General features: G+C 38.2%; 1 protein-coding gene across 1 annotated transcript in view; it reads right to left on the minus strand.

The window, feature by feature from the left end:
* DDX10 (DEAD-box helicase 10) overlaps window positions 1-14592 on the minus strand; it is a 154836-nt gene that overhangs the window by 38233 nt on the left and 102011 nt on the right. Inside the window, exon 16 of the mRNA XM_054654855.2 lies at window positions 2569-2625. Coding sequence (XP_054510830.2) covers window positions 2569-2625 — 57 coding nt within the window. The remainder of the gene's footprint in view (window positions 1-2568; window positions 2626-14592) is intronic.

The following is a 14592-nucleotide window of genomic DNA, read 5'->3' on the forward strand; positions in this document are numbered from 1 at the left end:
TACCTACTCATCTAATCTCCTGCTCAGGCACACTCAGCAGAGCGTGCCAAAATCTGGTTAGTCAATTCCAGTTGCAGCAAGCCTGGCCTGTCCCAGCATGACAAAGGCTGAGCAAAATCTTCCCTGCAATTGCTCCTGCAGCACCAGAGGAAAAGAGAGGATATCCTTCTCTCCTATAATTTTTCTTCTCTTTTTTTCACCTAAATTCACAAAGACTTATTATTTAATACTAAGAATGGTAAAGTAAATTTCTGTTTTGGTCATGTCAGACCTGGTGGGCTGTGTATTAGTGAAAGACAGCAAGATAATACTTTGTAACCCAAGGAGTTTTTAACCCGAGGGAGACAATTAATAAAACTAACAAGAGGATAAAGCAGATAGATGTGGAAAACAAATTATGGCCACAGCTGCTCTGAAGTGACTGGCTACTCATAATTGTTGATCTAGTCCTTTTCTCCAGCTGCTAAACTGCATTAACATGGCTAAAAATACCTTTTCTACTTTTTTTGGCTCTCCTTATTGCTTTCCCTTTCAAGAAAACATTACTAATTGCCAAAGGAGTAGTGTATTGCAGAGTATGTGGGTCACAAGCCATATTATGAAAGCACTAGTGAAAATGTTAACACTTTCTGAACTCCTGACTTAGGGAGCATATATTTTCTAAACTGGAGTTTCTGCGTTTTACCGTTTCCTCCTTCTTTATTCCCCTGGGTATCTTGTACAAGCTGCTTGAGTCATATCCCACACAGACTATGGAGAACTTTAACTACTATGGCCTCATGTATAAGATCCCGAGAAGCAGGCAGTGTTCTTAATTAATTCCTCAGACACCCAGCAGACAGAAACTGGCACCTTTATCTACTGTCTGCTGCTCCCTTCCACTTCCAGGCATGAACAGCCCAGGTCCAAGCTGGCAGCCTTTCCCAGTGGAAGCATTTTTCCTGAAATGAGCCACACTGAAAATGACAGGACTTGGCTGCACAGAGTTCTGGCAAGAATAGCCTCTAAACAACAGAAAAATCCCAACAGTTTTCATCAAGGAGACATGTCAGCTCCTGAGGCTTGCACCTTATTGCAGAGAGTGAGCTAAGTGGTTCCAGAATAAAAAGAAGTCAAAGCAATAGCAGCTTTACACAGCTGGTACCCTCAAGGAGAGCATGTGCCAATCTCACACCAGACCAGCACTAGTAAATCAGCTTTCCAAATGCAAGTGCTGCACAGAAGAGAGGCAAGAGTGAATAAAATTGTGGGCTTGGGGCTAAGGCTCCAAGGCTCCACATTTAACTCAAACCATGCCCATGGGCACAAAACAACACCCCCCCCCCCCAAATCATTCCTCAACAGAGATCAATTTCATTCACTTTCCAATAGCACTGACAGATTCATTCGCTTGGCCAAGAAGAGGATAGGAGATGTACATCAGCAAGCAGATAATTTTGAAAGAAATGGATTTCTTTCCACAGCTGCTGAATAATATTTTATTCCCTAAAAAGAGGCAAAATTAACAAGCAGTATTCATGAATGTGATACAGCCTGATTTGATCAATGCTTTCTCCCTTTATTAAGATGTTTGTTAATTATTCATTCCATAATTTTCCTAAAATGCTTGCTAAATGCATTAAAAAGTATGCATCTTTATACATTCAATTACAGGCAGAAAATTTCTATTGCTTGATTGGGGAGTCATGATGCCAACAGCTCTCATAGCTTGCCATCTTTGAAGGCAGAATCATACTTAAAACTGAGCATAACTAGGCTTTTCATCTGAAACTGTAATTACTTTCCACTTCAGAGTTACACAATGGAGCATCTTCCTACACCAAAGCCTCCCAGAGCACAGCCAGCTTGCAAAAATCAGACAAAGAACATTATCGATTTTCTCAAGGGAGTAAGGTATTTGCCAACTGTCAAGAAGAAACTGTAACTATTCATGTGTAGCAAAAGTAGATGCAGTGTCACACATCCCCATGTCCATATTCCAGAAATCACTGCAGCTGAATGAAACCTCAGTTTATTGCAATCCAAGCAACATGAGAAACTAGAACAGCCTCTAGGAAATTAGTAACATATACATGAAGAAAAGGATAACACAGGTTTTGTCTGGGGTAATGAGGGGAAGGAATGAACTTCCATGTAAATACATGCTGTTTAAAAAGAAGTTCAGCAGAAAAAAGGTCAGAGCGAGATTTGGCACACAAAAAAAATAATCGCACTGCCTACAAATAATAAACATGACCCAAGTCAGAGAAAAAAAATGGCATCAGTACTTCAGCTGAAATTGCTACTCACCTGATGTACATAATGAAGAGGATGAAATTCCAAAAGGCTTCCACACATTTTATGTATTTATACACACACAAACATATATATTCATGCTTTATCGGAATCCTTCTATACCAAGTTATTACAACCACATCAGAGGAAGGGAGTGAGAAAAGACAAGCAAAGAGAAAATGCCTTTAAAGAGCAGTTAATCACAACACTGCTTATTAAAGAAAGGAATGAAATAATTTAAAAAGCATTTCAAACCTCAACCAGTAGCTTGATCAAAACAACAAAACCCCTTACCTGTGCATTCTTATTCCTGGCTTCTCTCCGTGCTGCTTTTTCTTTTAGCCTCTTCTCCTGAAATGAACAAGACATACAGTTTTAAAGCAAACTCCTGCACTGTTTTTATTTTTCTTTAATATTTTAAGATTAATGTTGAGCCATCTAGGTATTTTTAATGCACACGTTAGACTGGTGGTATTCACCCTACATGTTATTGAAAACAATAAATGAAAGATCTGAATGAGACACTATTTATTCTTCTTGCTCTTAAAGGAAATCATAAAACTACAAGAATGGTCAAAGCTCATATTTTATCAAGACTTACTACTCTTAAAGGAATAATGCAGCTGAGTAATTTAACAGAGCTAGTATTTGTCTGTAAAATAAGGTAGTTAAAATGATACTAAGAGATCCAATTTTGCTTATTTCTCGGTGACTTAAAATGAAATAAAATCCACTTAAATTAAAATGAAAATTTTCCTAACTTCAAAACTGCTTAAGTAACTGGGAAGTGAAAGCTAAAACATCTTCTGCCTTTCATATGTCCATTACACAAACACTTTACAACAGCATTTGCTTAGTAATTGCATTGATTCAGAAACTGTAACAAAGCTCTCTTAACCAAAAAGATTCTGCTACAGGAAAATGACCTAAATGCAGATAAAACTCATCCAAAGCCACCTGCTAGATCTGTCAGCATACAGAAGAGCCCAAGATATTTAAATCAAATGACATTTATTGCTGCTTGTTTTACACCAACTAAAGTATTATCTCTATATTTATACTGTCAGGTCCTTGTAATTGAACATCCCTTAAATTCTTTATTTCATGAGGAAAAGACAGAAATTCAACTGAGAGCACATCCTCTAGAAAAGCACATGGTTCCCTCTTCTTATCTTAGTGATCCTGATGACATTGGTATTGAAACTCTTTTACGCTAGCATAAAAATGTTTCTGAAATACAACTCAGTTTCTCTGAGCAATACAGGCCACCCTGGCATCAGCACATTTAGACTCAAGTCCACATAAAAGGAGACATTAACATCAGTCCAGGGTCAGCACTTCAGCACAGAGAAGGCTGAATTGCAGTTACAAATCAGCTCACTCATGGGAGTAAGGAGAAAGCTACAGTTTCAGTAGTCCTGATGCCATTTCACCACAATGATGCTGCCAAAACATATTGGTAGGTATTACACAAAGTTGTTCAGAAAAGCAGAGTTTGACTGCAGACATGGGAAAAAGAGAACACAGCCACCAAGATTTTCAAAGCTGGTCGATAAATTCAGGGCCTTTTGAGACATTTGCCAGGTATGTGCCATTTTCTAGTCTCCCAATTGCCCACACTATACAAGTGTTAGCTTATTTTCAAAATCCCTTTCTGTCTAAGTCAACCTCTTCTCTCCAAATCAAAATGAAACAATTCCCCAATGCTTTGTGCAAAGCTGTCTGACTCAAACAGCTCAATACACTCAGGGTTACATACCAGGGCCTTTAATGCATGCTGTGAAACTAAAAAAAAAAAACCAAAAAACACACTACTGCAGACACATACAACATAGTTGTCTTATTATTTAGGTGTGTTAAAGTATAAAAAAAAATATAATTAAAAAAAAGAAAAAAAAATAAGAGAGAGAGAAAAAAATTACATTTAAGGTCACAAGTGCATCATATGGGACAACAAAAGCCACCAGGACCAAGTAATGTCTGGTCTACATGCAGTTCCTCCAACAAAGTAGTCCTATGCATCATGGTCATAACATGATCATCCATATTATGATTCCCTCTCATCCAAGTCAAATTTATATAAGTTTCTGATCCTTTTTACTTATGCTTTTCTAATTATTCACTTAAGTTTTCCACTTCCTCCATCCCACATGGTTTAGCTGCACATTCTCCACTCTTTGGGGTAACCATTGGGGTTCTCGCATTTTTCTGCTAAAACTGTGGTAATATTCAAACTTAACCCCTAAAAAACAGAGAGGACATAGGTAGAAAGTAATACACCGTATGTTACAAAGCAGCTTTTGACTTGGACAGTTTAGAAAATTTTGGATAGAAAAATTCTGATGGAAAAATTCTATGGTGTATGAAATGTCAGTGTTTTAACTACAGCTACAGACTTGAACAAATATAGCAGCAAAGTTCCTGCTCAAGGGATTTACAACAGAGCCCTGAGAAGACAGCTATGAAAGCAGAAGACTGACATAAGGACACAGGAGAGGAGAACACAGGCAGCATTATAAACTGTTGTCTCTAAAGGACAGTGAAAACACAAAAAAATTCTAAAGTTAATAGGTCCAGAGACTGAAATAAGGAGCACAAGAGAAAAACAAGACAGAGAAGCAATCACCAGGAGATGCTGTCAAGACCTGTTGTTTTTCTTTTTCCCAAGCAGGGGGGAGAAAGGGTTTGGATCCCTGCCAGTGAAAAACAAAAGCAGATTTTGCAGAGGATGCATGCATGCTGGCCCCGAGCTGGAGCTAGGAGTGCATTTCAGAAGCCAATGTCCTAATCAGGCTGCTTCTGCTGCTTGACACCAACACACTCTGAACAACACTGGCCACTCACAGGGTCACAGGATCATTCCAACTGGAAAGAACATCAGCAGGTCTCTCTGGTTCAACTTCCTGCTCACAGAAGAGTCAGCTCTGAGGTAAGGTCATGCTGCACAGGGCTTCATCCAGCCATGCCAAAATCCCAAGGCTGGAGACTGCACATCATCTCTGATCAGCCCATGCCACAGCCTGACTGTTCTCACACAGAAAAATTCCCCATAAATCCATGCTGAATCTCTTGTTTTCCTTATGGCCATTGCCAGAGGTTTTGGTCCATTTAATTTGTGACATGTTAATTTACTAATCAGAACATTCACGTGAAAAGCCATGTAGAAATTTCAGTGTATTCCAGAAATGTATTTACAAACAAGGTTCTGCTCTGACAAAAACATGTAACTCACTATACATCTAATTCCTACAAACCCTCACTGGCTAGTATTGTATTCTTTTCATTTAGTTTTTCATTAATAGTATTATACAGCTCAGAGATCTTCTTGGTCAGCTTTTTAAATTTACTGCAGATTATCTTTTTTTCTTCCCTCTTTCAAAGCTACTTTAAAAGGATGGTTATAACCTCAGTAATCAAAGGGATGAAAATTTTTAGTCATCAACATGTAATATGGCTAAATCACTTGGCTTTAAAGAGAGTCACAAACCTTCTAACACTTTTTTTGCACTAGAACTGACAACAGAAACAGCTCTGCATAAAAGGAGCCCAAACCATGGATAAAGCTGTGTCTAATATGTGGAAGAAATGCTCACTGCTCTTAACCATGAAGCTAAGAAGTCTGACACTGGCTTCTTTTCACATTTAATCTCTCCTTCCTTCTACTGTTGGGTTTTAAAACAAAAACTCATTTCATTCTTAAAACTCCAACACACTTAAATAAATATTCTAACATTTACATTCCATGTTCTCAACCTGAGACAAAAAAATAATTAACTGTAGCACGGCAGCTCTCTCTAGCTGGTGAGGTCAGGAATATGTCAAAGACACATTAATAGAGAGCTTAAATCCCAAGTTTTTAGTTATAAAAAAATTAAGTCCAACAATTTTCAAAGTTCTTTCCTCCCAGAGGAAATCCCCTCCTCCTTGGACTCTCCTCTTTCTACACTTAGGATTTCATTTTACATTGTACAGAGGGTTTACTGCAATATAAAAAAATACAGTGTTTATTTCTGTTATTTCTATTATGAACAGCTTTGTTTCATGCAGTAATTTTTCTTTTAGCTTTTTTGAGACGTAGAAAATTTGTACAATAAAAGTCGCCTTTCTTTCTTTTAAAGAACTTATGCATAGGTCAGATTTACATTCAATAAATTCTTTTAGCTGGTGACAAGCTGCTGTTTTTCCACCCTAAAATTTCACTGACCTCTTATATTTCCTTACCTGAAGACAAATAAAAGTTTCACTCAACAAAACTAATGCATATTACGGCATATTTAGCTCTGAGAGCATTAAAAAGCCTGTGGCAAATCTATTTCCTGGAAAAATTTCATGCTCATCTGAGTCCTCTGAAGTCTTTTTATTTAAATACTCAAGAACTCCCTCAGGTTTTGATCCATCATTTTAACACCAGATTTTTAGTAACTATTCCTTTACATACTGATGCCATAATTTGGAGCTACCAACCCATTCTACTTAACAGCTGAGGTAATGGTCTACCACACAACAGATCTTCACAGGTGACCAAGTTCTGGAACAAATCACTCCATTGCCTGGAAAAATCTGGCTGTCATTTGTAAATACATGTTGGTCAATAGTGGAACCTTGTCTTGGTATCCAACTATCTTTTGTTATTTTAGTGGGGCACAGCTAAATTCAGTCAGTTGTGCTGCAGAAAACACAGAGTTGTTCAAAAGTTCAGAGCAGTTCTCATACAGTGGCATTGCAATAGTCAAGAGCTGGTTTCCACCAAAATTTTGAAGCACAAATGTGCTTGAAAACTGATTTAATAAACGTGTTTCCCACAGTTTTCTTCCCCAAGATTTCACACCAAGCTTGAATTGTTTCCATGCTCATGGCTCATTGCTACATCTATATTGCTATGTAGCTTAATATTTCGCCTTACAGAAACTAGAAAACCATCTATATGCAAGCACTTCTCCAACTAACATTCCTAACAAACATTCCAAAACAAACTAACATTCCTAACTCAAACATTGAACTGCATAAACTTGTTAGTATTTCTTTGAATACTATTTTTTAAAAAAATCTGGAAATAACTAGTTTTGGTAGCTATTAAATAAATCTTAATACCTTCAGGAAAAAAAGCAAAACCGTTGTCATTGTTTTGTGTTTGTTTTGTTGTGAGTTCTTTTTTAATCTCAATGTTTGGTTTTAGAAACCTATTAAATAATCTCTTTAAGCAACAAGCTATATAAACATAATGATGTAAGCCTCATCTGTAAAGCTGATGTTTATTTAAAGGCAGGAAAACTGAAACACCTAGTAATCACCAATTTAAGGCAACACAGAGTAGGCATCAAATGCATGTGAAAAACAGCATATGGACAATCTTAATCATTAAACAAGCACTGGAAAAACTCTTAGAGGCAGTGAAAAAAAGCATTCTCATTAAAAAGAAGAAAACAGAAGCTAGAAGAAACTGACCCTTAAAAGGACATTCTTGGAACAAAACCAACACAAGAAACCAATGGACAAAAATTAAAATGATTCCTTTCCCACTTAGACCTGAACACAGTGAGTAGGTTTTAAGGATAGGGAATTTTTTCTAAAGCTTTTAAGTGAGTTGGTTTAAACATGTACATGGATGAGAGGCTGGCCATGAGCTGTCAGTGTGCTCCCACAGCCCAGAGAGCCAAACGTGTCCTGGGCTGCATCCAATGGTGGGCAGCAGGGCCAGGGAGGGGATTCTGCCCCTCTGCTCTGCTCAGAGCCCACCTGCAGGGCTGCACCAGCCCTGGGGCACCAGCACAGGGAGGACATGAATCTGTTGGAGCTGGTACAGAGGAGGTCAATGAAGGTGATCTGAGAGCTGGAAGACATTTCATATGAAGACAGGCTGAGAGAGTTCAGAGTATTCAGCCTGGAGAAGACTCTGGGAAGACCTAAATGTGGCCTTCCAGTCAGTCAGCTGGAAAAGAACTTTTTACAATGGCATGTACTGGGCAGGACAAGGGGTAAAGGCTTTAAATAGAAAGAGATTTAGATTAGTTTAGATTGAAGATTACAAAGAAATTGTTTACTGTGAGACTGGTGGGACTGAACCTACACATACACAAACACATAAGTGCAAGATAAAGGTAGCACTAATTCAAAATACAGCTACAACAGAATTACATGATGAATGAAGGTAGATAACTAACTAGTTTGTTAATGATTAAAAGTAATGTTTAAAGCTGTGAACTAAAATTTTAACAAAAAATCAATGGAAGTCACACTGTAAACCATGCTAGTATATTCCAGAGAAAAATAGAGGAAAATGGTGCCCTTCATCTCATTTTGTGGCTGCTTTAGCCTTTGAAGGGATGATGCCAGTGGAAAATTCATTATCAATAGAGGTAACAGGTTCCTGAGCTGTCTTAATGCAGCCACCCATAAGGAAATACCCAGCTCAAACACCAGGAAAACAACAGAGCCCAGAGCTCCAGGCACACTGCAGCTGCAAAAGGCATGCCAAGGGGAACACAGAACTGCCACAGCATGGCTGCCTCCACACCTTTCTCCTTTGAGCCAGCCTTAGCCCAAGGCTGCTTTTACTGCTCTGCCTGGGGTTAGGGTTCTGCCTAGGGTTGGGTTCCAAAAACCACAGAGCCCAGGGCTTCTGAGAGAAGGCAGAGAAGCCCCTCACATATCTGTGCCTGCTCATGCAGGCACCCAGCAGCACTGGGATCCTCAGCAAGCAAAGGGTACAGCTCCTGCCAGAAGCTGCAAGGGTACCTCACAGAGCCTTACACACAGAGGTCAGCATTTTGGGCTGTTGTTCCAGTACATCTTTCAGCAGGACAAGCAGCCTGGCATGGAAGTTCCCCTACAGCACTAGGGCTGGTAAAGACCCACTTTAAGGTTATGCCTGAACTACTTCACCCTCTACCCACAGCTGTGTCCTCCTGGCATTCATCTGACTAGTTGTGTACACCAACCAGCTGGTTGGAGCCTGGTGCTAGGACTATCAAGGTTGTGGGCTCAATTGCCATATGGGCCATTCACTTCAGAGTTGGATTCAATAGTCCTTGTGGGTCCCTTTCAACTCAGAATATTCTGTCACCTGTGATCTCGTTTTCTTATTTTTCACACCAATAAGATGAGGTCAAGAACTCTGATTTTGCTGCAAGACTCTTAAAAAACATCCAAGAACACTTCAAGCTCCAAGTGTAGCCCATTCAGCTGTTGAAGTGAAAGATAAACAAGCAAGCCCTTGCCTCCACTGGCACCACAGGGAGACCAGATGGATGCTGCAGCTAAGGCTGAAACAGGATGCTTGTCATCCCATTTCTCAGTGTCCATCACCCTTATCTTAATAGCTGTGCATCTGGAGCATAACAGCAGCACTGCCTGCACACAAAAGCTATGGAAGAGCTCAGACAGGCTTTCTAAAAAAGTAATACTCCTTGATTTATTTTACACATCTCTCCATCTATACTCTTCCTTGCTGTTCAGCTGAGCACTCCTCTCAGCAGTAACCTCCTTCCCTTTATATTTTGCTCCTACACTGGCATACTCTTTATGTGAGAGAATTTTATCATTCTTACCCAGTACCACATTAAACCAACTGTACACATGGTAATCTGACAAATTCCACCTCAAAGTGCAGGACTATTCAGGTGCTTTATTTAATAAAGAGCATAATCCTGTATGGCAATTTTTTTTACTCCTTCAGATTACTTCCTTGGAAATATGATGCAACTTTCTTTTAGAATTAATCTAATGACCGATTTCAAACTAAAAATACTGTTTTTCATGGGAGCATTTATCTTCAACCATATTGAACAGCTTGTGTTATATAACATCTATTTTATAAAATAAAAAAAATCCCTGTGGAGTCTTTTCCATTTCTTGAGCATGATATATACATTATTCAATGATTTATTACAACACACTACATACAACTTTTAGAATTATTTTATAAAACTATAAACCAAACATGTTTCAATCAAAACTACTCTGCCATCAACAGAAATCACTTGCAAAAGCAGGGAGGCAGAGCCTAGAGCTCCATTTGGAATGGGGCTGCCAAAGGAAGGAGTAAGTCCTAGGGACACATTGATGGTAGGGATATGCTGAATGTAGAAGTGCAGTTTGCAATGATAGCCTGTAACAATTGAGACAAAGACAAGAAGGAGAAAAAGTACTAAAGTGAATATGAAATACTCTAACCCTAATGAGCAGTAAGGCAGACAGTAGCAAAAGATGTGAACTCGTAAGTCACTGAGAGATGAACACTTAAGGAACCACACAAACACAATCTTGGGAAGATTCACACAAAACTTTGTAACTGGTAAGAAAAAGAGAAAACAGGTTATCTATGTTTATCAGCCTCATGGGAAAGAGCAAATTTAAAATGGAGTATTTGAAAGGTACTATAAGACTGAGCAGAAAGACCAGCATGAGTAAAAACCCAAGGTCAGTGACTACACAAGGGCCCTATGATGTAGGTATGAAATAAGACATATTTAGGATCCACTCTACTATTTAATGTGTTGGTGAGTGTGCTTCTCAATCAAAGGAGTGATGAGATCTTCTTAGTCCTGCTGGTGAACATCACCCCTTATCAGTCAACAAGAAGAAATAAGCTTGTGCTGCCTGTGCTGTGCATGTTTATATGAGTGCAGCCTCTCTTGTCTTTGTGGACATCCAGAGTGTGTCTTGTGTGTGTGTGTCCCTCTGTGCAATACATGTGCAGGGGGCTCGCTCTGCAGCCTGGAACAGCAGCAAGCTTCATCAAAAACACCTGCAGATGAAACTGCCTGAGTTCAAACCCAAGGGATTTGGGTCCCTTACCAGTCTGCAATCTCCCATTTTCAAAAATGAATTTTAATCAGAATTCAATATACTCTGTGAAAATGAAAGCTATTTATTTTATTATAGTCCCTACCTAAGTCTGGTACAAAGAATTTTCTCTTTTAGCCTTGGAAACAGTTAATAGAGTAATAGTATTTGGGAGAGCAAACATACAAAGGGTGAAACATTGCAGTGTTTGCTCCTCATTAAAATTATGCACTATGCCACTAACAAATGCATTTAGGGCACAGGAGACAAACCGAAGAGAGGTACTCTGCTTCAGTTTCTAAAATAATTCTCTATTTTCTACTGAACTAAGAACAGCATAAGCAAAACTTTGAGAACATACAGCCCTAAACATCAAGTGGTACAAATCAAAATCATTTCAGTGGCACAAGGGCCACAAAATATCTCCAGATTCCATAGAGCAACATCAGTATCCCAGGAAGATGGTGCAAGGAATCTCAAAAATACAAAGGATATATTATATTTAAAATACAGAATTGTGGTACAGTGCAGTACCTTCTGAAAGATCCCCCGTCACCCGCAGTCTAACTGAGTCTTCTCTCTATAAATATAGTTTTTAAGGTCTTCCAGGGAGGTACAGAACTACTGCATCTTGCAGTATCAGACCCCTGAAGACACTCTCAGCTTGATTTCTACTAATACTGCCCAAATAAAATTATATTTTCAAAAATATTCTAGCCTTCTTCTCACACCAAAATTCACAGTCTATCTTACTGGTGGGAAAGAGAGGTAAGAAATAAGGCTCCTATTCATCTCTCCTTCATCACCAACAGGCATTTTTCTGAGCTTGAGTTAGTACAGTACAGGGAAAGAGAGGTTATTAAGAAGTGAGATGAATCCCCCTCTGCCACTATTTTCCTCCTAACAACACTGCATTTTCAGTTGAAAACTTGAAAAATGGAGTGCCAAAACATGTTCTGAATAGTTTATTCACTTTTCCTTTATTGCTGTTTATAACGTTATACACATTTCAAATGGCTTTCATTAAACAGCCATTAATGCAGAATTCTTTTCACATCATCTTGATCAGTGTTACTGTCCTTCCCTTGTGCTCAACCACTAAAATTTACTTAGCTTCCAAGTCTTCAGTAAGCATTAATTACATTACAATTATACCTCAGAGTTTTATTTACTTCTATCCATCTGATTTTCAGTTCTTCCATATTTGCAGAGCAAGGAGAGGATAATAAAATGTGAGACTCATGAAGGAAACCTAATTATAGTGTAGATGCTTTGCAAGTTGCCACAAGCCTTAAGGCGCTGCAACACACAACTCTTCTAATCCAAGCATCTCATGAATGCATCAAAACATTTTTCTGATCATACAGGAAACTGTGCTCATTTAAATTACATTCACAAATGGATTTAAAAGCAATGGCCTGTGGATACTTCTGAATAGTTTTGTTCTTCATCAGAAACAGCTTTGCAAGGAAAGTTCGTAATAAGCTTATGTGCCATGTTCCCTTAGAAAAAAAAAAGCTATTTTAGAGATGTTTTGATTTCAAGAAGTTAACTTTTTTTCCCAGAGATCTCTAATCTTCAAGATTATACTGCAGAAACCTTAAGAAAGGGATTCTCAATTGAAGATGACCTATAAAATTACAAGCTTAATGAAAACACTGCTTTTTCTACATCCACTCATTATCTAAATCAAAAACTGAACCCACCTATTGATAAAAAACCCAGATCAAATAACATCTGCATTTATAGCCTTCTGTAAATTGTTTTGTTATTATAAGTCACCATTTCAAAGCCAATGTAGAGACTTATTAACACACATTCAGCTTGAGGGGACTTTATGATTATATGTAAATAACCAAGTATCGGACTGCTACATTTGATTAATTAGAAAGAAAATGCATTTGTCTCTAGTGGTCTGCTAATCTTGATAACTTTAATAGATTTAGCATGTTTCAAAACTTGATTTAAAGGGAAAAAAAAAAAACAACTGCCATACACACAACACACACACACCAGGAAACTACACCAGGTATCAGCTGCAGTAGGGAAGAAAAGGAATTAAGAAGAGGAAATATGAATTACGATATATTTGAAACTTGATGTAAGTGAAGGAACAGAAGAAAGTTAAGTTGATGAAAATGTTAACCAAAAGCAGAAAGGAAAGATTCAGCCATAGCTTTTTCAAAAAGCTAGAAAAAAGAGTTGTAGGAGAATTCAGCAGCCAAGTCAGAAAACCAAGAAAACAAAGTTGTCACATCTGATATTGGAACATGTCAAATGGACAAAGATCTTCAGCAGTCTGCTTGCAGGAAGGAAATTTAAACAAAGATAGGAATTAAATAATTAGCATTACTGCAGAAAGAACAGGTCAGATAACAAAGTTCATGTTATGACATGATGTATTTTGGCTCACAGTGAAGCAGAGAGGATTTAAAAAGAAGCAACGACAGTCACAAGTGATGGATTTAGGACTTTGTATAAAGGGTTCTGCTGAGTGCCAGCAAAGGGATATATAAGATGGGATTAAAGTATGTGACTTTAAAAAGCTCCTCTTTCAATGACACAAGAAAGGGCACTAAGACATATGCACTTACACAAAATCCAAAGTCATGAAAATAAAGTCTCCTAGTCTTTTTACTGCTCTCACATCCTTTACTGGTAACACACTTGAATATTTATCTTTTAGGTTTCACCCTCTCGCTCCAAATGAGGGCAAGAAATAACTTAGACCACTTGCCTGTCAGGCTTACATAAATAACCAAACTTTTAATAAGAAATTCAGACAATCATCAGGTACCTGATCAGGCTTCCACAGCATAGTCATGATACAGACTTGCATAGTTCTTCTTCTTTCATATCACTGAGATGTAAGCCAAAGATTCAGACTCAACTAGTATCTGATGCTGAGCAATTATCTTTTGGGAAGGGAAACCTTATGAGGTGGGAGAATTTTTAAATACCATTGGGAGGTCACTGTGAAAATGGCCATGTAGCTCACTTTTATCATGAGGCACTTCAAATTTTCCCCTGGCATTCTTTCGTTAATGAAGGATAAATGACTTGCCCATTAACAACACAATAAATTCCAAAAATATCAGTGAAAAAACAATGACTGAAATGGCTAAAATGATGTTTATCTATGACACTTACCCATGATTTCTGAATTATGCCACAGAACCTCCCCCTACAGCGTGAATTTTAAAAATTACACATTTTCTGGTAATGAAAAAATTGAGTAGTATCTTCTCTACCTAGTAACTATGTAGCTTCTTCATGAATCACTGGAAAAAGGCATCTTCTGGTCACAGGACCAGTTAAAGATGATCCAAAAAAAAAAGGTATGCCTGTCTCCCCTTGGATGAGACAAAAGAGCAGGGCTTAGCATATTTTCCCTTTAATTACTACTACAGCTGTTTCCTAAGCAGCAACAGTTGACAGTCAAGAATCCCAAACATAAATGGATGACTCAGTAATAAGGAGGAGCAAGAGAATCAATCTGTATGTCAGCCTTACCTTATATAACCTGTATTAATT

Source organism: Agelaius phoeniceus, chromosome 2 (genome assembly GCF_051311805.1).
Source record: "Agelaius phoeniceus isolate bAgePho1 chromosome 2, bAgePho1.hap1, whole genome shotgun sequence".
Classification (NCBI taxonomy): domain Eukaryota; kingdom Metazoa; phylum Chordata; class Aves; order Passeriformes; family Icteridae; genus Agelaius; species Agelaius phoeniceus.